Source organism: Canis lupus, chromosome 38, assembly GCF_003254725.2.
Source record: "Canis lupus dingo isolate Sandy chromosome 38, ASM325472v2, whole genome shotgun sequence".
Taxonomy (NCBI): Eukaryota; Metazoa; Chordata; class Mammalia; order Carnivora; family Canidae; genus Canis; species Canis lupus.
The window spans coordinates 21,664,974-21,687,463 of record NC_064280.1 but is presented as its reverse complement, the minus strand read 5'-3'; the positions used below and the strand labels follow the sequence as shown (position 1 = coordinate 21,687,463).

The window sequence follows — 22,490 nt, the reverse complement described above, 5'->3', positions numbered from 1 at the left end:
CCAAAAGGCTTGGGCCGGCCCGACGGAGCCCGCCAGGCAAGCCAGCCTTGGGCTCGACGGGGCGGGTGGCCTCGTGCGCACGCGCAGCCTCGGTCAGCTCGGGGCCAGGGAGACGCACGAGCGAGCTCGGGCTAAAAGGGGTGTGCGGCGGCGGTCTTGCGAGAGGAAGAAGAAAGGCTTCCCTGACCGGGAATCGAACCCGGGCCGCGGCGGTGAGAGCGCCGAATCCTAACCACTAGACCACCAGGGAGCGTCAGGCTGCGCGCCTGGCCCGTGCGCCCTGGACCCGGCGCCTCCCTCCCTACCGCCCACTCGCCTCTGCTTGGCCTCCAGGGCCCCCGCCGGGCCACGCGCAGCCGCCCGCCGGCCCCGCCGAGCCACCTGGCCGGACCGCCCGCCCGCCGCGCCGTCAAAACGCTGCGCGCCTCCTCCTCCTCCTCTCTCTCTCTCTCTCTCTCTCTCTCTCACACACACACACACACACGCACTCAGCGTCGCGCCCGGCTCCCGGCTCCCATCGGGCCTGAGCACCGGGGCCCTGGAGCCGCGCAAAACGTTGGCCAGCTGCGTTGGCCGGGAATCGAACCCGGGTCAACTGCTTGGAAGGCAGCTATGCTCACCACTATACCACCAACGCTGCACAGCCCGGGCCGCCCCCGGACGCCGGCCCAGGCTCCGCACCAGCGCCTCCTCGCCCTCTCGCCACCGCCTCCGCCGCCTGCCGCAGCCCTGCCCCGACGTGCCGGCCGGCCGCAGCTCTGCGCCGTCGCGGGCGCCACCAGCGGCCGCCCGGCGCCCCACCCGCGCCACCCCCACGCAGCCCTGGCTGCTCCGCAGGCACGACCGCCCGCCGCCTCCGCCGCCCGCCTCTGGGGGGCGCTCTCGCCGCCCTGCGGCTCCCGGGCCCTCGGCTGCCCGCCGGGGAGCCCCGCCCCTTGCCCCCTGCCCCCGGCGCGCGCTTCCCTTCCCTTCCCTTCCCTCCCGCCACCCGCGCCCCGCCCCGCCCCGCCCCGCCCGCACAGTCGGCCCGGCCCCCACGGCCACCTCCACGGGCAGCCCGGCAGCCCGGCAGCTGTCCGTCGCGTGAGCGAGGAGCCCGTGGCGGCCAGCCTCCCGTCAGGAGGTCCCGGCTGGGCTGGGCCGAGCCCGCACGCGCCAGGGCGCCAGGGCCGACGAGGAAGGGCAGGGGGTGCGGGGGGTCGGGTCGACGGCGGGCAGGACGGGCCCCCGCGGTCGCCCCGCGCCTCTGGCCGCACGGGGCCGGGCGGAGGCACGAGGGAGGAGAAGGAGGACAAGGAGGAGAAGGAGGAGAAGGAGGGCCCTGGGGGCCGGCGTACGTTTGGGCAGCGCGGCGGCGGCGCCCGCGACCAAAAGAGGGCGTGTCTCGCCTCCCCGTCGGGGAATCGAACCCCGGTCTCCCGCGTGACAGGCGGGGATACTCACCACTATACTAACGAGGACGGCGGCGGCCGCCGCCCGGGCGCCCGACCCCTCTCCGCCCGCCCGCCGGCCTGCCTGCCTGCGTGCCCACGCCCACCCGGGCCCTCGACGTCCCGCGCGCCCGTCCTGCCAGGCGCCCGCCACGTGCCCCGGGCCACGGCCCACCCGGCCCGACCCCCCGGCCGCCGCGTCAGCGCGCACAGCAGTCCCCCGGCCCGACTCGGAGCGTCGCGCCCCCGGACCCGCCGCCGCCCCCGCCCAGCCGCGCGGGGATGGCGGCGGGAGAAGACGCCCGACACGGCAAGCAGGGCTGCGCGAGCGAGCCGGAGGCCCCGCGCCGGGGATGGGCCGCGGCGGGCGGCGGGGGCGGCGCGGGCGGCGGGGGCGGCGGGGGGCCGGACGCCGGCAGCAGGGTGCGCGCCCCGGGAAGGGGGAGGGGGCGGCGGCGAGGACCGCGGCGAGGGCGGCGGCGCCAGCAGAGTCCGTCGGCGGGCCGTTGGCCTCGTCGACCGGGACGCGAGTCCCGTCCGTCCGTCCGTCCGTCCGTCCGTCGCGCACCCACACGGCCGCCAGCCAGCTCCGGGGTCGGCGCCGGGTCCCAGCCAGGCGAGCGGCGGCGCGCCCAGGCCCGCCGTCAGGATGGCCGAGCGGTCTAAGGCGCTGCGTTCAGGTCGCAGTCTCCCCTGGAGGCGTGGGTTCGAATCCCACTCCTGACACGCCCACCTTTTGGCCCGCCCAACGCGGGCTCTCCGCACCCGGGCCTGGACGACGCCCTGTCTGTCCCGCCTTACACGCCGCTGCGGGCTGCGGGCTGCGGGCTGCGGGCTGCGGGCTGGCGGCGCCCTGGCACACGTGGCCCGGGACCCACGCAGCTGCAGCGCCTCGGCCCTCCCGGCCACAGGCTTGGCGCCCCCGCGCCCTCCCTCCCCCGCCACCTCCCGCGCCTCTCCCTCCTCCTCATCCCACGGCGGCCGCGGGCCTCGGCAACTCGGCAAGTCGGCGGCACGGCTCTCCGGGGGCTCCGTTTGCCCTCTTCCTTCCCGCCGCCGCCCCCTGCAGGCCAGCCGCGGGCCGAAATGCCGGCAGCCCCGCGCGGGCCGGGCCACGCTCCCACTGAGGGGCGCGCCTCGCTCGCCTCCTCGCTCTCCCAGCCCCGCCCTACACCTCCCCCCGCCCGCCCGCCGGGAGCGCGGGGTCCCCACGGCCTGTCCTTTCCGCCGGCCCCCGGCCCACATTCATTCCGTGGTCTCCACCCCCTCCGTCCCCGGGGCGCCCACGAGGCGTGGCCACCCGGAGGCCTCACCACGGCCACACGCCCGCCAGGCGGGCAGCCGAGCCCTCCGCGCGCCAGCCAGAGACGGGACCCCCGCCCCGTTCGCTGGGCCTGGCCCGGGGGGGCGGGGTGGGGTCCACCCCGCCGTGGTGGCTCCGGGGAGCCCTGAGCGCAAGGCAGCCCTGCCTCCCCCGGCCCCCTCCGCGCCGGAAGCCGCTGCGGGGCCGGGGCTCCAGGACGCCAGCGCGCTCCCTCACCGCGCCGCCCGCCAGCCAGCCAGCCGGCGGCCGCTCCGCCCAAGCGCACCTGCCGGCCTCACCCCCACCGCAGCCCAGCCGGCCCCGACGGAGAGCTGCGGGCAGAGCTCACACGCCTTTCTTTGGCCTCTTGGCTTGGGCGCTACTCGGCGGCCCCCATCTCCGACGACGACACCGACGCCGACACGCACACACGCGCACCCACCCCCCCCCACCCCGCGGCACCCCGGGAGCGCACACAATCCGAGCTCCGGGCCCCAGCCGGCCCCCGCCGGCGCGCACTGCACGGGCCGGAGAGCCATCCGCCCATGGGCCTTCGGGGGGGCGCCGGGAGGGAAGGGAAGGTCCGCGCTGAGCTGCGCCGGCCACAGACGCCCCGCGCTGCCTGGGAATCGGGCGCGGGTCAGGCTTGGCCAGGCTGCTCCTCCCGGCAGGACAGTGTCTGGCGGCGGCCCCGCCCCAGGGAGAGAGGGCGCAGGGTGAGCCGAGTCCGCCTCGGGGCCTCGCTGGGACCGTGGGCGCCGCGCGCCGGCCCGAGCCCGAGCCCGAGCCCTCGGCGCATCTGCACGGGCGCGGAGCCTGTCTTGCAGACCGCGGGCCCGCCGCCCGCCCCCGCGCAGCGGGTGCTCACCACTGGCCGTGCCGGGACGACGACGAGCGCCGCTGGGGAAGCCGTCTGGTGGCCGCCGCCACCGGTGCATGGGTGGTTCAGTGGTAGAATTCTCGCCTGCCACGCGGGAGGCCCGGGTTCGATTCCCGGCCCATGCAGCGCGCCGCCCCCTTTTGGCCGCGCGCGCCCGGCTTCCTCGCGCACGCGCTCAAGCCACAGGGCCTGAGCCTGAACCAGCTGTGCTCACGCCGGGGGCCCTGCCCTCCTGCCCCGCCCCGCTTCCCCCTGCCGACTTGTCTGTTCTGGTCTCTCGCCCGTGGCCGCCAGCCCTGGCCGCCACGCTCCACCCGGCTGCCCGCCCCCTGCCGCCCGACGTGGCCCAGGTCCCTTGCCCGGCCCCACGTTGTCCTTGCCCTTTTTCTCTCCATGACCCTGACCCGGACGGCGCTTCGCTCACCCACGTCACTTCAAGCAATGCTTCCAAGCACCGCCCGCGCCCGCCCGGGCACAGCCCACCTGCATGCTTTTCACATTCCCTCCCTCAATGGCTCATTCTACCCACACTCCCCAAACCCTCCTCTCTTTGCACGTCGACCGACCACCAACCATCTTGCCACCCCTCCTCTGGAGGGGCCCTCAGCCACTCCTTGGAGCGCGCCAGGGAGCCCCGTTTCACGGCCCGACATCCTCCCGTTGGCAGCCCCGGGATGCTCTCTATGGCCACCTGGCCGCGGTCTCCTTCAAACACGGGCCACTCCCCACTGCTAAAGTCACCGCGAGCACCAGGTCCATCCACCCTAGCCAGCACCGGCGCCAGCACACCCAGCCTCGAGGGACAGCGCCACCGCCACGGCTGTCACCAGCACGTCGGGTCCACGAACGGCGGCGCACCAGCATGGGCATCACGGCCAAGGGCACGGAGGTCACCTCCCCCCCTCGCCCGGCCTCCACGACCCCCGCAGCACTTGGTCCACCACCAACCCCCAGGACCACCATCCCCACACCAGCACCAGCACCAGCACCAGCACCAGGACTACCACCACCATGCCAGAAGGAGTTGTACCAGCAGCAGCAGCAGCAGCAGCAGCAGCAGCAGCAGCGGGACGTGCCCACCGCCAGCAGGCCAGCGTAGGCATGATCGCCAACAGACTGAAGTCCTCCGCGGTCACCGCCACCACCGAGGCCACCATCAGCACACCGGCACGGGCGGCACCGGCACGGGCGGCGGAGTTGGCGGGCGGTCGTGCCTGCGGAGCAGCCAGGGCTGCGTGGGGGTGGCGCGGGTGGGGCGCCGGGCGGCCGCTGGTGGCGCCCGCGACGGCGCAGAGCTGCGGCCGGCCGGCACGTCGGGGCAGGGCTGCGGCAGGCGGCGGAGGCGGTGGCGAGAGGGCGAGGAGGCGCTGGTGCGGAGCCTGGGCCGGCGTCCGGGGGCGGCCCTGGCTGTGCAGCGTTGGTGGTATAGTGGTGAGCATAGCTGCCTTCCAAGCAGTTGACCCGGGTTCGATTCCCGGCCAACGCAGCTGGCCAACGTTTTGCGCGGCTCCAGGGCCCCGGTGCTCAGGCCCGATGGGAGCCGGGAGCCGGGCGCGACGCTGAGTGCGTGTGTGTGTGTGTGTGTGTGTGAGAGAGAGAGAGAGAGAGAGAGAGAGGAGGAGGAGGAGGCGCGCAGCGTTTTGACGGCGCGGCGGGCGGGCGGTCCGGCCAGGTGGCTCGGCGGGGCCGGCGGGCGGCTGCGCGTGGCCCGGCGGGGGCCCTGGAGGCCAAGCAGAGGCGAGTGGGCGGTAGGGAGGGAGGCGCCGGGTCCAGGGCGCACGGGCCAGGCGCGCAGCCTGACGCTCCCTGGTGGTCTAGTGGTTAGGATTCGGCGCTCTCACCGCCGCGGCCCGGGTTCGATTCCCGGTCAGGGAAGCCTTTCTTCTTCCTCTCGCAAGACCGCCGCCGCACACCCCTTTTAGCCCAAGCTCGCTCGTGCGTCTCCCTGGCCCCGAGCTGACCGAGGCTGCGCGTGCGCACGAGGCCACCCGCCCCGTCGAGCCCAAGGCTGGCTTGCCTGGCGGGCTCCGTCGGGCCGGCCCAAGCCTTTTGGCCTCGCTGGCTGGCTGGCCGGCAGGTGGGCCGACTGGAGGTCTCGGCGTCTCGCGGCCGCCTCCCCCGGACGCTCGCCTGGCTCCCCGTCTCGCTCCGCCCCAGGCCCGACAGTCCGGGACGCCGTCCGACCCCAGCCGAGGCCACCGACAGGCCGGGCGCCTCGGGCCTCCGTGGGTGCTTGGACTCTCCCGCAGCACCCCTGCCGCCGGGAGAAAGGTCGTGGCGGCTCGCAGCGCCCCCACCCCCGGCCCCCCGCTGGCTCCTTGGTGAGGTGCTACTTGGCGGCGGCCGCGCTGGGGGCATGTGGGGGCGGCGGGCCGAGGCAGAGGGGGCCGGGTGTGGGGAGGGTGAGCCACCTGTCTCTCTCTGAGTCGGGGGTCACTTGCTGGAGCCCCCGGTGCCTTCTCTCGGCCGTCGGCCCGGCAACCGCCAGCGATGGCGGCGCACGTGGGTGGTGGTCTTGGGCTTGGGCGGGGATGGGAGCAGAGCGCCGGCCCCCGCCGCCCCCGCCCGGGCAGGCGGTGGTTGGAAAGCGGTTGTGGGCGTGTCCCGGTGGCCGGACCACCAGGCAGTGGAGGCCAGAGAGCAGGGAGATAGATGCAGGAGGCCAGTGGGGCTAACCCGCGGGCCGGGCAGGTGGGAGGGGGCGGAGGCACCCGGGGGACAGACGGGGTGCCCTTGGAGGCCCCGGGTCAGTCCAACTGCACGACCGCTACCCCGAATCCTGGGGCAGAGGGGCAGGCGTGTTCCCCGACACAGCTTCCTCCACCCCACGCCCCCGGCCCGGCCCCGGCCCCGGCCCCACGTGGCCGGCGCCCCAGCTGGATGCGCTGGAAGGTGTTGCCATTAGGCCTTTGGCTGGATTCAACGCATGGTACTCTACTTCTGTATTCTTCGTTGTCTCGTATAGCTGTTCTAATCAAATTAGTAGATTTTATTTAGTGAGTAATACAAGTTTGCATAAAGGTCTCTTGGGTCTATTTGGGATGTATACTCTCAAGAATGAAGAATTCATATTAGCTCCAAAAGTTAACGGTATGCCCTCATGTGTTTTTTTTTACAGTTTACGGAGAACAAGGCCCTGATCAAAATTGATTTCGTTGTAGTCTAAAGCATGAGATTTATATTTTTCGCGTTTTATGACCCTCAGTGTCATTCTTCTTATTCCAGTGAGGGTATAGGAGTACATTATGTACCTATATTAGTCTTAGTATTAACACTCCACTGTACATCTTTCATCATGTGTTCTATTAAAGAGCCTCCTAGTTTGTCATAGTTTTAGTTCATCACATATTCTCTGTTTTTTCTGAGATGCCTGATGGCTCCCTGAAGCATGTAATAGTGATCTCCATGTTATGAGTCCAATTCCCACCTTGGGCATAGATTTTACTTAAAAAAATAAGTTACACTTTCCCGTGGGAGGTGCCTTCTCTACCTGGAGAAAAGAGACCTAAATATCTCCCAAGGTAAAGGTATATTGAGAATAATCTATTTGCAATATTTCAATGTAGTATTAGTGGTGATTGTGATAAAATGTTCCATGCCATTCAATTTTGGGGAATAAAATTATAATTAAAAATTTTTAGAGAAAAATTTGGATCAATGTTAAATGTGTTTTATTATTTGTCAAACAGTTTTACTCTAGCAATTTCTATTACTCAATGTTTGCACTTTGCAGGAAAAATTGTATGTTCATTAGTTTATTATTTGTATTCTAGAAAACTAAGCAGTATTTCGAGTATTCATTACTATGTGCCTGTTTATGACATATATAACACAATATAGCTGTTTAAAAACATGAGTAAAAATGTATATATGTCACTTATTCTTTTGTGGTAGTCAGACCCTTTCTGTAGATCGCCATCTCTTGGTTTCAAAGCTGGCCACAATCCTTCCACATACTGTATGGGGTTTTTTTGTCCGTGTGAATAACAGCACGTAGCTAAAATGTAAGTATGTCATTTCCAAGATGAGGTTAGAAAATACTGTGGCTTCAATCTTGGGCTCTGTCTGTGTGTCTGTTTCTTTCTCATAACCTTCTTTGGAGGAAGCCAGTTAACATTTTCTGATGATGCACCTGCAGGCTATGGAGTAGCCCAGAGTGGGAGGAACAAAAGGTGTTGGAGCACCCAGCCAAGTGAATTGGGTCCTCCATTCCAGTTGAAGCTTCAGATGACTGCAGGCCGGTCAGCAGCTGAGGACTGGGAAGCAGATCCATGAAGCTAAGTTGCTTCTGGACTCCTGACTCTGGAAACTGCGATCGAATAAATGTTTCTTCTTTTAAGCTGCTAAGTTTTGGAGTAATATAACATGCACTCCATTTGTAATAATATATAAGTTATCCAAAGATAACTAATACAAATAGTATGTTAAAAAAAAGGGGTACGGAGGTGGGTTAGTTGGTTGAACGACTGCCTTCGGCTCAGGTTGTGATCCTGAGATCAAACCCTGTGTGTCATGCTCCACGCTCAGCAGGGAGCCTGCTTTTCCCTCTCTGCCTGCCATTGCCCCTGCTTGTGCTCTTTCTCTGTCAAATAAATAAATAAAATATTAAAAAAAAAAAAAAAAAAGAGGGCAATCCGGGTGGCTCAGCGGTTTAGCGCTGCCTTTGGCCCAGGGTGTGATCCTGGAGACTGGGGATCAAGTCCCACATCAGGCTCCCTGCATGGAGCCTGCTCCTCCCTCTGCCTGTGTCTCTGCCTCTCTCTGTGTCCCTGATGAATAAATAAATAAAATATTTAAAAATAAAAAAAAAAAGAAAGAGAAATAGGATGTGTGTTTTCTATGTAATCACTTAGGATGAGGTCTTCCTGGAGTCTATACTGGAGCTGAGAGGGCTGCTAATACAACATGACTAGCATCCATATTAAAAAGGGAAAACTTAAAAAAATTTTTTTTAATTAAAAAAAAAGGGAAAATCAGTACACTCACATGGGAAGAACTCCAGGGAAAGTTTGGAGTTATGCTGCCACAAGCCAAGGAAGTATCAGAAGCCAGGAAAGAGGCCTGGAACAGATCCTTCCCTAGAGCCTCCAGAGGGAGTATGGCCCTGCTGACACTTTTTTTGTTTTGTTTTGTTTTGTTTTCCTGCTGACAGTTTGATCTCAGTTCTGACCTCTGAAACTGTGAAACAATAAGCTTATGTTGGTTAAGCCACTCAGTTCACAGTACTTTGTTATAACAGCTGATAGAAAAAGAATACATTGGGTTGAATAAAATCGATGATTGAATTTATTTAATCTGTCTCGAAGAAGGCCCTGACTCTTCCTTCTTCCAATACCCTGCAGAAGAGATGTATGCATTTCTGAAAAATCATGCGATCCCATTTTAAACAAAAACAAGCATATGCCTTATTGTGTGGCCTGGTGGCTAAGCTTTGTAGACCCACAGGGGAAACCTTCCACGATTAATTCAGTGAGAATGGAATCAAGGTCCCCACGTCTGTGATTGAGCGAATACCTGTTCTTGCCCGCACAGCTCAGGAGTGTATTGTGGTGCCATGAGGAATTGTGATGAGAATTATAGTGGAGGGGACTGAAGCACAAAAATCTGGAAGCATAAATCATTTATTTTTTCCTTTGATTTTTTTTTTTTTTTGGTTGGTATTTTTGTGTGTGTTGTTGTTATGGAGAAGAAAATTGCTTATCCAATCATCAAAAGGAATGAGGTGAGCCCTCCAGAAAACTGCAAGTAAATCACTATTAATTCCCAATCCTTCCACCCTTCCCTGAGCTCCCTCACTGCTTGCATTCCCAGCTCTCTGGATCTTTGCCTCCTTTGACCAAAATATCAGCCGGAAAAGCTGATTCTTCCCATGGCATTACTGAGTGGCCGCAACAAGAGAAGAATGTTGATTATAAGAAAACAAAACCCAGTCACGCGAGAGGAAATACAGATGCACCATAAACCAAATGCACCCTAAACCATAAACCTTTGAGAGGAAACCTCAAAGATATTCAAAGACAGGGAAATAAGCATGACGTCAGCAGACTGAAAGTGACACAGGAAGTGTGTTCGGGAAGCCAGAATTGGAAGACAAAACCACACTTGTCTGCTTTCTTCCCTACGTGTCTCCAATTCCCAGCAGCTCTCTCATTTTCTCTTGCTCTCTCCCTCTCTCCCCTCTCCATCCTCCCTTCCTTCCCCCCTCCTTTTCTCAGATGGCTTGCTTTACTTATATGACCTAACATGTTCTGATTTGATGTGACCTTTCAATTAAGTACCTGCCATCATCTACATGAAGTATTTGCACCTCAGTTCATTTCAAAGTCTGATGAGTCACTGGTCATTCCGTGAGCTTCATCCCCCTTGGGGGACTGTAGGTCCCAGCCTGACCTAGGGCAGGAGGAGGGTGAAAGAGTTAAGAGAGGGCTTTTCCTGCCTGAAAGACTTAAGGCAGCCTCTTCTAGCTGTTAGCAGGGTGCAGGAAGTGGGGCATGCATGTTAGGTATCTGCAGACATTTCCTATTATAAATAGATACCGACATTATCTCTTTTTTCCTTCTGTTGTGGCTATCATATCTGGATGTATCATGTAAAAATTATATACTTGCAATTTGGTAAATGCTAAAGGGATCATCCCCATTAGGGAGGAGATGATTTTTTGCTTTCACTTTTTTTATTTCTCACTTAAAAAAAATGCACCTATTATATCTGTGAATTTAAATAGGTTTACGTTACATTTCTCTTTTTTAATTAATTTTTTTTCATAATACATTTCAATTGGACATTTATCCTGTCAGGTTTTCCAGGAAGCTGTTTCTTCTCCTAGCCCTTTATCTGGTGATGCGTATCTACTCCATATTCTTAGTTAAATACAGAAAGTTGGTCTGTGTTTAGCAAACAGCAACTGGCATTGCCTTTGAACATTCTCCCATTTACCTATAATCTGGCTTGCAAACTCTTGAGTTCTCTCCATGATTTATTAGGGAGAATTCTCTGACTTTGACACTTGATACTGACTCCTGAACACATTTTTTAACCTGCCCTTCAAATCCAGGAACGTGTAGCCATTGATATTTTGGTTGTCAACTTTGACTCTCTTTCATACTTAGTTTCACACCAAGCAATCCTTGAGCATTCCAGACACAGAGCAGTTTCCATCCCTGCCTGGCTGTTCCATCTTCTCAGAATGTTCTTTCCCTAGATATCCCCTACCTCAATTCCCTTCTTCTTCCAAATCTTTACTCAAAGGTCATCTTTTCACCCTATTTAAAATTGCAATCCATTCCCCACTTTTTCTTCATAGTACTTATCATCTCCTATAATTTAATAGATTCATTTCTTATTTTGTATCTCTCCAATATAATGGAAGCTCCGTGAAAGCAGGGATTTTGTCTGTTTTATTCATGAATGTATCTCCAGTGTCTAGAACAGTCCCACACATAGGAAGCACCTAATATGTATTTGCTGAATGAATGAAAATCTGTGGTTTGGGGGCTCTGAGCCTTTTTCCCAGGCGACGCTCACAGCTATACCTGAGGACATCCCTCTGAGGCTTTTATTTTTGCACTTTCCCATTCTACTAAGCCAGAAAAATGTATCATCATGGGAAAAATAATGATGCCCAATTTACAATGAATGAAAAAGACACTCTTCTCCATTGACAAACGATCATGCTGATACATTTCAGCTTTCCTACCTCAGAGAATTCCGGGTCTTCATGAACTTCTTTCAGGAATAGAGGTGGTGTAGTTCAAGATACCATCTTTTTGTATCCTGACCTTGTTCACAGGTTGTTTTTTTTTTGTTTTGTTTTGTTTTTTTTAAAGATTTTATCTGAGAGAGAGAGAGCATGAGCAGGGGGAGGAGAAGAGGGAGAGGGACATGCAGACTCCGTGCGCAGATTGGAGCCCAACTCTGGCTGGCGGGATCCCAGGACCTTGAGATCATGACCTGAGCCAGAATCAAAGAGTTGGGTGCTTAACCGGCTGCCTAACAAAGATCACAGTTCAGCAAGACAGGAGTCTCCCTCAGTAACGTCTTAGTGATTTACAAGAAAAAAGCATTCTTATCAACAGCGTAACTTCCAAAGACTCAGTTTTCTGGAGCCCTCCCATCCATAGTCATGTGAGAAACAAAGGTAGAAGGGAATGTAAATTAAAAAAAACTTCCTTATAACACGCAGCCCATTGACAAGGACTTGTGATAGGCATAGTATCGCATTCCTCCAGGAACCTCCCAACTGTCTTACAGTTAATGCTTTCCGAGAGGGAAAAACAACCTTAACTTGACCATTGCAAGGCCTCCAGTATCTTGTAGGCCCTCTTTAGCAGACAAAAATTCACAATTTTCAAAAATTGTGAAAAATTCTTGTGAAAATCTCCTTATGGGACACCTGGGTGGCTCAGCGGGCTGAGCGTCTGCCTTCAGCTCGGGGTGTGATCCTGGAGCCCCAGGATCAAGCATCAGGATCAAGTCCCACATCCGGCTCCCTGCGTCGAGCCTGCTTCTCCCTCGGCCTATGTCTCTGCCTCTGTGTGTGTGTGTGTGTGTTTCTCACAAATAAATGAATAAAAACATAAAAAGAAAAAAAAAATCTCCCTTTTTCCTTACCCCCAATCTTCAAGTGTATAATCAGTCATTCCTCACCCTTATAAAGCAGCCCTTCCTGCCCACTGGGCCTTCTCTGTGCTCTAATAAAAATAAGTGCCCCAAATTGGTGCACCATGTTGCACCAATGATGGCTCAAGGGCTCTTTCCTGGCCCTCAGCTCCGCACCCCACCAACACAGCCACATTAAAAAAAAACTACATAGTCCTGAGAAGAAATTGCAGGACACACACAGCACAGCACAGCTAACAAGTGACACAAGTGGGAAAGTTTATTGCGGAGGGGGGGGGGAGAGAAGGAGCTCCAGGGTGCCCTGGAGGGTGGGGGTGAGGGTGGGTTTCTATCTTTTACTGACAATTGTTAACTAGCGGGGCAAAATAATGAATTCATTCCTTGGAGCAGACTCCAGGTTTTCAAGCCTTTTCTTCCTAATTTGCTCAGGGGTTTCCGTCAGGGCGTCCTGCATCTTAGGGCCCTTCCTGTGGAGGGGCGGCCAGGCCTCCGTGCCCTCCTGCCACCTCTCCCCCCTCCTGTTAGAACCTGACTGACTGCCTCTGCTACAGCACCGACTGGCTTTGCTTCCCACAGCCATTTGGCTTGATTACAACTTTGTAGTTTCTTTCCCTTCACGGGAGGGAACCCATCTTGTTTGTTAGCTGTTGTGGTCTAATTATTATTATTTTTATAAATAAGAAAGGGTATTCCTAAAAAGATTTTATTTCAGAAAGGAAGAGAGCACAAGCAAGGGGAGGGGCAGAGAAACAGACTCCCCACTGTGCAGAGAGCACCCCTCCACCCCCCCCACCCCCCCACCCCCCCCAGCCAGGACCCCAAGATCACTACCAGAGCCAAAGACAGGGCTTAACCAACTGGGCCACCCAAGCAACCTGTTGCTAATTATCGGGTCCCTTGTTCTTACTGCGTTAGTCAGTGAATCCCACCCAGTCCTGACCTCAGAGGAAGTGGTGAATGAATCTGCTGATATGGTCTGGATTCCCCAGTTCAATGTTTGCCAAAAACACTTCCCTGGTCACAGAACTCCTTGATAGGCCTCGCGGAATGAAAGGTCGTGTGGTCAAAATAATGCAGAATGTTCTGCGTACACTGTTCCTCTTTGTATATTCATAACGCCCATTAAAGGCTCCAGGAAGCCCTACTGCAAAGAAAACTTTTAAACTAAGTTTTATACGGCATTAGCCATATAAACTTGTTTCTGGAATGTTCTTCCTTACAGATATCCACATCTCACTTCATCATGGTCTTGACTCAAATGTCATCTTATCATGAGGTCTCCTTGATCATTCACTATAATCCCCTCCCTCACCATCCCCCTCTCCCATTTTATTTTCCCTCATTGTACTCATTTACCAAGTGAGGGAACATATGTTTGCTTGCTTAATTGTTTATTGCCTAACTATCCCACCTCCTATCAGCCGGGCCTTTGTCTTGTTCGCTGCCATATATTCAGAGTGTAGATCAGTGTCTGGCACATGATAAAGCATTCAATAAATATTTCTGGAATGGGTAAATTCTTTAGCATTTGAAATCAGAAGAATTTCAAACCTAGAAAATCCATAGACATGATGTAGTCCAATCTCCTCATTTTAAAATTGAGGAAGCAAAAAAAAAAAAAAAAAGAAAGAAAGAAAAGAAAAGAAAAATTGAGGAAGCTGTGGCCCAGAGGGTCGAAATAACTTGTTTTAAGGTATATAGGTAGTTGGTGTTGTAAACCTTTTATATACAGCTTGGGATTGTACTATATACATTTTGCTTTACAACTTGATTTTTGCACTTGTTGTTGGGCCATGAGCATCCCTCCACTTCATAATGTCCATTTAAGTGATTACTTTAAAATATGTCCTACTTCTGAAGATACTCAAGCTAAGCTACTAAACATAAGTGGATATATTTAAGTGTATATATGAAGTTAGCATCGTAAGATGAGCCTTTATATCGGAACCTTTCTGAACTGGAAAGTAGAGAGGGACGCCTGGGTGGCTCAGTGGTTGAGCATCTGCCCTTCGCTCGGGTCATGACCTCAGGGTCCTGGGATTGAGTCCCACATCATGCTCCCCTCAGAGAGTCTGCTTCTCCCTCTGCCTGTGTCTCTGCTTCTCTGTGTCTCTCATGAATAGATAAAAATATTTAAAAAAAAAGGGGGGGGGGGAGAAATGAATGACTTTGGAAAGATGCCTATGTGGTCAATGTCCAGGTATGAAGGTGCTTGCTTTAGGGCTATCCCTGGAATTATTGGGGGGCAGATGGGTGGGGGTTTGAGCTACTGAGGACTGGGAGAGAATGTTGAAGGAACTTGTACAGACAGTCCCCAAACAGGCCAGGGCACAGATCTCAGGCCAGGTCACCTTTCTTTCTGAGGTGAGGACCGTTCTCTTGAAGGCCCTTGGCTAAAATGTCCCAAATGTGATACCCAGGCGTGCCTGGCCTAGACTCTTAAGGGTGAATGAATTTAAAGCTGACAGCTCCTCTTTCTTCTGTGGCTATAAAATAGGTTCCTTCTTTTTGAAGATGACTTGATTTTCCACCGTGGAAGCCATTCATTGCACACTTCAAACATTCTCTTTTCTCCTGGACCAGTCAAATCACCTGGACCCATCCCAGTATGGCTGATTTCTCCAGCGGCAAACGTTGCCAGCTCCTTCTCACCCCTACACAGGGAAATCGTTCACCAAGAGAAACCCAGTCCAGAAGCCAGACTGACCTCTGCATCCTGACTCCGCCTCCCTCTTCAAAGGCCTCCTGAGCTCTCCAGGAGGGTTCTCAGCTCTCTGAGGAGAAAACAGCCGCTTATGGAACACGGTTTTTAGTTTCTCTTTTTAGAAATCGGTTTCCTTTGAACTAGGCAAATATCAATGTAATACACAAAAGTCAACTTTAAGTTCCTCTGATAAACTACTGAGGTTTAGCGTTGCAATGTGGCCTCACACCCTTAGGGCCTCGTCAGTGTTGCAGGGAGTGTCTGCTTGCCACTGCCACCTGGGAGACTCAGGCTCCATCCCCAACCTGCAAATGACAAGGGCATTTTGTTTTCTTTCCTCCCCTCCCACACTCACGTCCGGGAAAATCTCTCCCGTTTGGCCTACTGTGCTTTACTGGAAGAAGCCGGCCTCTGGGGCAGTGCCCGCGGCGACCCCAGGGGCAGGGACGGGTCTCAAGAGCGGGCGCTTCCACCGGCGCTCATGGGCATCCTCCTAACAGGGCCCCGCTCCTCCGAAGAAGGTGACTTGGTAAAGGAGGGGAACCAAAACAAAGGAATACTGGCTTAGCTAGCTGGTTTCCTTTGGGTCAGAGTCACAAATCCAAGAATGAAAAAGGACCTAATTAATTAAAAGAAAAAAAAAAAAAAAAGAGAGAGAGGCAACGTTGCATTGGCCGGGAATCGAACCCGGGCCTCCCGCGTGGCAGGCGAGAATTCTACCACTGAACCACCAATGCTCGCGCTGCAGCTGCCCCGGCGCCGCCCCTTGACTCCAGCGCGGCCCTCGCTCCTTCCCGCCCGGACTCGGGTCTTTGCCGAGTCACCACCGTCCCGAGAGCCGTGCCTTTCCGTGTCAAGACAGCAAAAGGTTACGCCTCCAGAAAGAACAGCGCCGCCAAACACTATTGGAAGTCCCGGCCCTTCCTGGGGGCGCGGGCCCTGCCGCGAGGTCCGGTCCACGGGGCGTCCACGCCGCGGTGGCCCCGCCCGCCTGCTTCCCGGCGCCGCCGCTGCGCATCTTCCACGAGCACCCGGCGGCCGCCCTTGCCCCCGGGCTCACCCACCCGGGCGCAGGCGCTCCACGCGGAGGGGGGAGGAGGAGGGAGGAGGGGGATGGGAGGAGGGAGGGGGATGGGAGGAGGGAGGGGGGAAGAGGGAGGGGAGGGGAGAGGGAGAGGACGGAGGGGGGAGGGGAGGGGACAGAGGGGGAGGGAGGGGAGGGGAGAGGACGGAGGTGGAGAGTAGGAGGGGGAGGGAGGAGGGGGGAGGGGGGGGATGGGAGGAGGGAGGGAGATGGGAGGAGGGAGGGGGACGGAGGAGGGGAGGAGAGAGGAGAGGGAGAGGACGGAGGGGGGAGGGGAGGGGACAGAGGGGAGGGAGGGGAGGGGAGAGGACGGAGGTGGAGACTAGGAGGGGGAGGGAGGAGGGGGGAAAGGAGGGGAATGGGAGGGAGGAGGAGGGGGAGGGAGAGGAAGGGGAAGGGGATGGGAGGAGAGGGGAGCGGAGGGAGTGGGAGAGGAGGGGGATGGGAGGGAGGAGGGGGAGAGGAGGGGAATGGGAGAGAGAGGAAGGGGGAGGGGATGGGAGGAGAGGGGAGAGGAGGGAGAGGGAGAGGAGGGAGAGGGAGGAGAGGAGCAGGGGAGGAGGAGGGGAGAGAAGGGGGAGGGGGAGCACCTTCGATGTCAGGGTTCGGTCTGCAGGAGGAAGTTGGGAGGACAGTTTGGGAGGCTGAGTGGCACAGGCGGGGGGGGGGGGGGGGGGGGAGGCCCAGAGGGACAGGATGGTTGCCAACAACACTCTAGAGGCCGGTGTCTTCCCTGTGAAGGGCCCCTTGCGTGAGGAGAGCCTCGGAGGCAAGATTTCCAAAGAGGACAGGGTCAGGAAGTCCTTGGGAGCACAGCCGGGGTGGCAGAGGAGGAGTGTGAGCATCAGAAGAGGGAGCTGGAGCAAGTCTGTGCGCTCACCTCTCCGGGGCCCTGCGGAGGCCTGCGCCCCTGGGGTTCGAAGCCGGCCTGGGAGCCCCAGGGCTGGGCCCGGCTCTGAGGAGGTGGATTGATTGGCCCCTCCTGACAAGTGCTCTGTGACCGCAGGGGCTGGACTGTCCTCCTGATCCTGCCCTGGGCTCCAGGACCGGGAGGGGAGGAGAATCCTCCTCCCAGGCAGGGAGCTTTCTTCTCAGGGTGTTGTGTAGCTGAGGCCTGTGTCATTTCACATTGTAATAGGCTCTTCTCCCATTTCATACAGGCGAAGCAATTATTATTATTATTATTGTTATTGTTATTATATATTTTATTTGAGAGCGTACACAAGTGGGGGGAGCGGCAGAGAGAGGGAGAAGCAGACTCCCAGCTGAGTGGGGAGCCCCAGGCGGGAGGGCCATGATCAGGGGAACCGAGAGGTGACCTAAGCCAAAGGCAGTGGCTCAACAGAGGGAGCCACCCAGGTGCCCCCCAGGAAGTAATTATTATTAACATTTGTGTATTAACTTAAACATCGCTTTTACCTACTTTTTGTTGTTACTTGCATGTATGGATTTTGTCAATATATGTGGATTTTCCGATATATAAATTTAAATAAACTTTTAAAACTCCGCCTTAGTTTTCATTCCAACCAATTAAATACATAAAAAGGCCAGGCTTCAGAAGCGGAAAACGTTGGGGTCACTGTTAAAGGAGGAATATGAAGAAAACTTACAAACGTGTGTGTGTGTGTGTGTGTGTGTGTGTAATTTCCACAGAGGAAAACAGGGCAAGGAGAGTTCAAGACAGTAGTAAAGTCTGAGGGCTGATAGGAGAGGGCTATGAGTTATCAGCTGGAAGAGTTAAGGAGATGGAGCGGGAAACGGGGAGAATGGAGAGAAATTTCAAGTCCTGGCAAGGTTCCCATGTATGACCCTAAGATAAAACATCCTGCATTGGGATTCTAGTTTAGTTTGCCTGCATGTCCTAATACACTGATGAATAGTTTATGTGCTAATTAGTTGCCTCTAATCAAATGACTTTATCTAGTGTTCTTTTAGACAACAAATCCCAGTTCTGGACTCTGGAGATGTAGTTTCTTCTGACTCTGGAGAGAGTATATCTAGTGGTGTTGATCTTCTGTGTATGAGAGAAATAGCATGGGTCCATCTGCTTTCTGCTGATGGGCCCTACAGTGATGCTGCTGCTGCTGCTGATGATGATGATGATAACAGTCACGTATCATGACAAAATTGGAACCAGACTGCTTAGGTTTTCACTTCTGTTCTTTTCTATATGGTGCAAGTTAAACTCTCTGAGGTTCGGGCTCTGCTTCTACATGGGAGGTGGGGGTGGGTGATGAATAGGACTGGTCTCAGGATTGCTAAGAGGGTTCAATTACGTAAGAAGTGATGAAGAATGTTAGGCATCTAGCATATGAGTAACAAAAATTAGCTGTTACTAATTATTTCAGTTGAGTGTCAACTACATAGCAGGTACTTGACATATACAATCTAGTTAAATCCCCACAACAGCAACATCACAGGGTTGGAGCTCTTTTGGAAGATGAGGATCCTGAGGCTCAGAGACGTTGAACACTTTATGCAGGTCACATAGCTATTAGGTGCGTGTGGGGGGGGGGAGTGGGTTGGAATTCAGAATCCTGTCCTGCCAGATTCTAAAGCCTGTGCGTTGTCACCTCACAAACAGGCCATAACTCTACTTATTATCAGAACCCCCCACAGATGTTGTGAAATTGGATATGTTGTTCCTTTAGAACACAGTTGGATGCTGCTGAGCCCTGAGAGAAAGATGCATATTTTATGGTATTATTTACATTATTCACTAAGTGAATATGTGCTTTTTATAAGCAAATGACTCAAGCTGGGAAGTATCCTCAGATTCCATTTTACTGCCAGTTAAGTAAATGACAATATGTGAGCGAGGATAAACTTGCATGAATTCTTTCCCAGTTAACCGGGTCCACACTATCTCTCCTATGAGCAACGGCAGATGCATTTTTATCTCAGAAATGCAGTTGGGTTTGGCTAGAGCAAGGCCACATCAACAGAAGCTGAGAGTTGTCTCCAGAAGGGGGGACGAGAGGGGTTTGCAGAAACAACCCACCCTTCCCGTACCTGTCATTTCACATTTTTAACTGCTCTCTTTTCTGTGTCTGGTCTGCTTCCTGGGCATCCTGGTTTCACATTGAAGGAACCTGCCCCCCAAAAGAGGACACGGCATACACATTCAGTATTACACTTTCCCTTCGCTGAATTTCCTTCCAACTTCCGACAGGGACCACCTAACCTGTTAGTACCTCCCAAGAGGAATGATGGTATGATGGTACTCTTGTTGCCAGGTGAACCAGGGTGGTGGAGGGGTGGGGGTCGGTGTGTGTGTGTTTGTGGGAGACCCAGGCCCTGGGGCCTCTACCCAGCCAGACCCCAAGGACTTGCAGAATGTTCTTGCTCTTGTCACAAGAATGAATTCAAAGGCAGACACACAGCATAGTGGACAAGTGACATACGTGGGAAAGTTTATTAGGTGAAGAGGACACTCTTGAGATAAGAGAGTGGCCAAGTGAAAGGGGGGTGAGAGGAGGAGTGTGCAAGTGTGGGAGTTGGGTTTATATCTTTTATTGACAGCTGTTAACCATGTGGCGAAATATTTGTTACTTGGGACAGGAAGCAGGGTTCCTGCTTTTTCTTCCTAATTTGGTCAGGGGTTTCCTGTCGTGGCATCTTCCTTCTGGGGCCATCAGGTTTGATCCGGCTTCTTGTGGAGGGCTGCCTGGACAGGCCCCTGACCTTTCCGTGGCCGGCCCTGACTTCCTCGTTGCCGGCTCCCAGGTCTTCTGTTGGAACCTACCTGCCTCCTCATAGCACTCACAGGGGTTAGAGAGTTTGTTAACATTTCAACAACATTTATCTTATTATCTCTTTAAAAATACGTATAAGGCACAAGAAGGAAAGTTCCCTTGTGCTTAATTGTGAAAACATTTCAGATCCTCTCGTGTGTGGTATCTATTTTTCCATAGAAGGATTAAACACCCCACCTCATCTACTTTTAAATGACTGTTAACAGTTTCGTTGCTTGGGGGACCGTTTCTTGACTAATAGGCATCTTTATGTTGTATATAGTTCTTCAAGAACAAAATCTCAGCTGAGTAAATCTAAAGACCTAATTGGCTTGAGTATGTGATTCAAGATTGGGCGATATCCCATCTACTGAGTAAAGGGGAGTTCCAAGGCCTAGGTCAAAATGTGAGGTTTCTTTAGGAATAACGGTGGGACAAGGAAGTTACTAGCAAAAGAAAGGATTGGTCCAGACAAGGTCACTTTCCCTCATAGGTAAGAGCAGGGTCCTTTACCTGTCTTCTGGGGATGGAGAGGGGCATGTGGGGGATTCCCTCAGTGGTGCTGACTAGAACAGCCCTGACTCACTGGGTAAGACTACTTTTCTGGGGGAAAGTGAAGCTGCAATGAGGTTAGGTATTAAGCCTCTGATTGGTGACTTGGCCCACCATAAGTGACTCCCTCTTGGCCCTGTGATTTTATTTTTAACACAGTTTGATTAGTGTAATAACAACTATGTCACGCAGTTCCTCAAAATATTACAACAAATTAGATCGAAATACATGCCCATTATTTAAAAATCAAATCTTGCTACAAGCCTTCCAATGGAAAAGCAGCATTTTCTTGCCTCACTCTCAATTCCTCACAGGCAGCCATTTTCAAGGTTTTGTTTTGTTTTTAAATTTCAAAAAGAGAGAAAGAGAGCGAGCGTGAGAGAGCACAAGGATGAGCAGGGGCAGAGGGAGAAGCAGACTCCCTGCTGAACGGAGAGCCCGATGCCCTGGGATCATGACCTGAGCCAAAGGCAGACATTTAATGGACAGAGCCACCGAGGCGCCCTTCAAGTTTTTTTTTTTTTTTTTAAGTGCCTTTTTATCGTGCAATAATTTTTGATTGATGGAGGAGTTGTGAAAATACTTAGAAAATGACAGTCTATCCTTCACCCAGCTTCCATCCCCTAAGTTAAGATTTGACATAACCGTGATATCTTGCCAAACCTAAGAAGCTGACATTGGTACAATACAGTTCACTGAACTATAGACTTTATTCAGATGGCATGTTTTTCCAGTTTTTTTTTTTTTTTTTTTTTGCTGTTTCAGAAACTGATCCAGGATCCCACGCTGCACTGTTACCATGTGTAACCCATGACTTGTGACTGGTCCCCAACCTTCCCTTGTGTTTCGTGATCTTGACCTTTTGGCAGATTGTCCCTCATTTTGGGCTTATCTGATGGTTTTTCATGATTAGACAGGTTTTTGAGAAGAATGCCACAGGGTGAAGTGCCATCTTGATGAAGTCAGTCAGAGGTATATGAGAGCAATGGGACAAGTCACTGTTGATGCTCACCTTGATCACATGGTTAATGTTCAACTTGATTTTTGTACATGTCTCTCCTAGGAATGCATGGCAGTTGTCTTTCATTTAGACACAGTTGTTTTTTGTTTTTAAAGATTTTAGTTATTTACTTGAGAGTGAGCACGAGAGAGAACACCAACAGGGGGAGTGGAAGAGGCAGACGTAGAAGCAGAGGAGGGAGCCCAATTCAGGACTCAATCCCAGGACCCTGAGGTCATGACCTGAGCTGAAGGCAGACACTTAACCAACTGAGTCACCCAGGTGCCCCTAGACACAGTTTTTCATTTAATTTTTGATCTTGTGTTCTAAGCAGTGTCTGACATAAGTAAGCGCTCAGCTGATCCTGAGTAAAAGGTGCCTTGGTGAGAAGCAAGGGAAGGGATATTCCAAGTTCATGATCAACCTGTGCAGCAAAGGTACCTAAATTAGACAGACTGGAGATTCTCAAGCTTTTATATCCATATGGATCACCTGGAGATCTTACAAACTTCGGATTTGGTGGGTCTGAGGTGCGGCCTGCGGTCTGCATTTCTAATAAGCAAGCTCCTAGGCTCTCACCTAAGCCTCCCAAAAGGTCTATGTAGGTTATACTGCAGGCAAACTTCCCAAGATCACAGTCTAGTAAATAACAGAGAATGCAGTTTGTCTGGCAAACTTTTGCTAATGAACCTGAAGATCCTTCCATCCTCACACTTGTGAACCTCAACACACTCAGTCTCTTCATCTTGACAATTCTCTTGTCTTCCCAAAAGGACAACAGGATTTTTTCATAACCAGTTCCTCCTACATCTGAAAGAAAGCATCCTATTTGTGATCTTCAGAATAAAGAAGCTCTTAAGACAACAAACTCCACAAGTTGACCTTTCCTCCTACTTTTCCTGATTTGTTCTGTTGATATCTTGTCCTGGGTTTTGGTGACCCAGCAAACCTGCTGAATTAGCATTGGTGGCAGTGTCAGTGTCAGCAGCTGTTCAGGTTTTAACCTGATGCCTGGATGCTGGCAAAGGAGCTCCGGGCTGCTATCAGGAAAGTTAGGTACCTGGCCTGGCAGCATTCCAAAATGTAAGCTCAAGAAAGCCAGATCAAACCAGATGAGCCCAAGACAAAGAAGGCCTAACACTGACCAAGTAAGGGAGAAAAGGCCAAAACTCTGCTCCCAAAGA

The 22,490-nt window shown here is 54.3% G+C and overlaps 1 protein-coding gene, 1 long non-coding RNA gene and 8 other non-coding genes across 10 annotated transcripts; 6 read left to right on the top strand and 4 right to left on the bottom strand.

Moving 5' to 3' along the window:
* Nucleotides 1-178: 178 nt before the first annotated feature.
* On the bottom strand, nucleotides 179-250 carry TRNAE-CUC (transfer RNA glutamic acid (anticodon CUC)). The gene has a single exon. It is a non-coding gene; the product is annotated as a tRNA-Glu (tRNA).
* A 315-nt stretch (nucleotides 251-565) lies between these two features.
* On the bottom strand, nucleotides 566-637 carry TRNAG-UCC (transfer RNA glycine (anticodon UCC)). The gene has a single exon. It is a non-coding gene; the product is annotated as a tRNA-Gly (tRNA).
* LOC118353608 (collagen alpha-1(I) chain-like) lies at nucleotides 613-5,938 on the top strand. The gene is made up of 7 exons (XM_049106901.1): nucleotides 613-951; nucleotides 1,057-1,740; nucleotides 2,500-2,984; nucleotides 3,044-3,665; nucleotides 4,281-4,502; nucleotides 4,588-5,036; nucleotides 5,536-5,938. The coding sequence occupies exons 1-7, from the start codon at nucleotides 613-615 to the stop codon at nucleotides 5,936-5,938; spliced, it is 3,204 nt and encodes a 1,067-aa protein (XP_048962858.1).
* On the bottom strand, nucleotides 1,389-1,460 carry TRNAD-GUC (transfer RNA aspartic acid (anticodon GUC)). Its single transcript has one exon. It is a non-coding gene; the product is annotated as a tRNA-Asp (tRNA).
* On the top strand, nucleotides 2,074-2,156 carry TRNAL-CAG (transfer RNA leucine (anticodon CAG)). Its single transcript has one exon. It is a non-coding gene; the product is annotated as a tRNA-Leu (tRNA).
* TRNAG-GCC (transfer RNA glycine (anticodon GCC)) lies at nucleotides 3,668-3,738 on the top strand. Its single transcript has one exon. It is a non-coding gene; the product is annotated as a tRNA-Gly (tRNA).
* On the top strand, nucleotides 5,028-5,099 carry TRNAG-UCC (transfer RNA glycine (anticodon UCC)). Its single transcript has one exon. It is a non-coding gene; the product is annotated as a tRNA-Gly (tRNA).
* TRNAE-CUC (transfer RNA glutamic acid (anticodon CUC)) lies at nucleotides 5,417-5,488 on the top strand. The gene has a single exon. It is a non-coding gene; the product is annotated as a tRNA-Glu (tRNA).
* Nucleotides 5,939-5,956: 18 nt separating the features above from the next.
* LOC125754528 (uncharacterized) lies at nucleotides 5,957-8,262 on the top strand. The gene is made up of 2 exons (XR_007409041.1): nucleotides 5,957-7,617; nucleotides 7,752-8,262. It is a non-coding gene; the product is annotated as an uncharacterized LOC125754528 (long non-coding RNA).
* Nucleotides 8,263-15,602: 7,340 nt separating this feature from the next.
* On the bottom strand, nucleotides 15,603-15,673 carry TRNAG-GCC (transfer RNA glycine (anticodon GCC)). The gene has a single exon. It is a non-coding gene; the product is annotated as a tRNA-Gly (tRNA).
* Between the last annotated feature and the right edge of the window lie 6,817 nt (nucleotides 15,674-22,490).

Excerpts from the sequence above, each read along its gene's own strand:
- LOC118353608 (XM_049106901.1), top strand. The coding sequence starts at position 613 with ATGCTCACCACTATACCACCAACGCTGCACAGCCCGGGCCGCCCCCGG. Across the intron at positions 1,741-2,499 it reads GGGAGAAGACGCCCGACACG|GCCAGCCGCGGGCCGAAATG; the intron begins GCAAGCAGGGCT and ends CGCCCCCTGCAG. Across the intron at positions 3,666-4,280 it reads TCTGGTGGCCGCCGCCACCG|CCCCGGGATGCTCTCTATGG; the intron begins GTGCATGGGTGG and ends TCCCGTTGGCAG.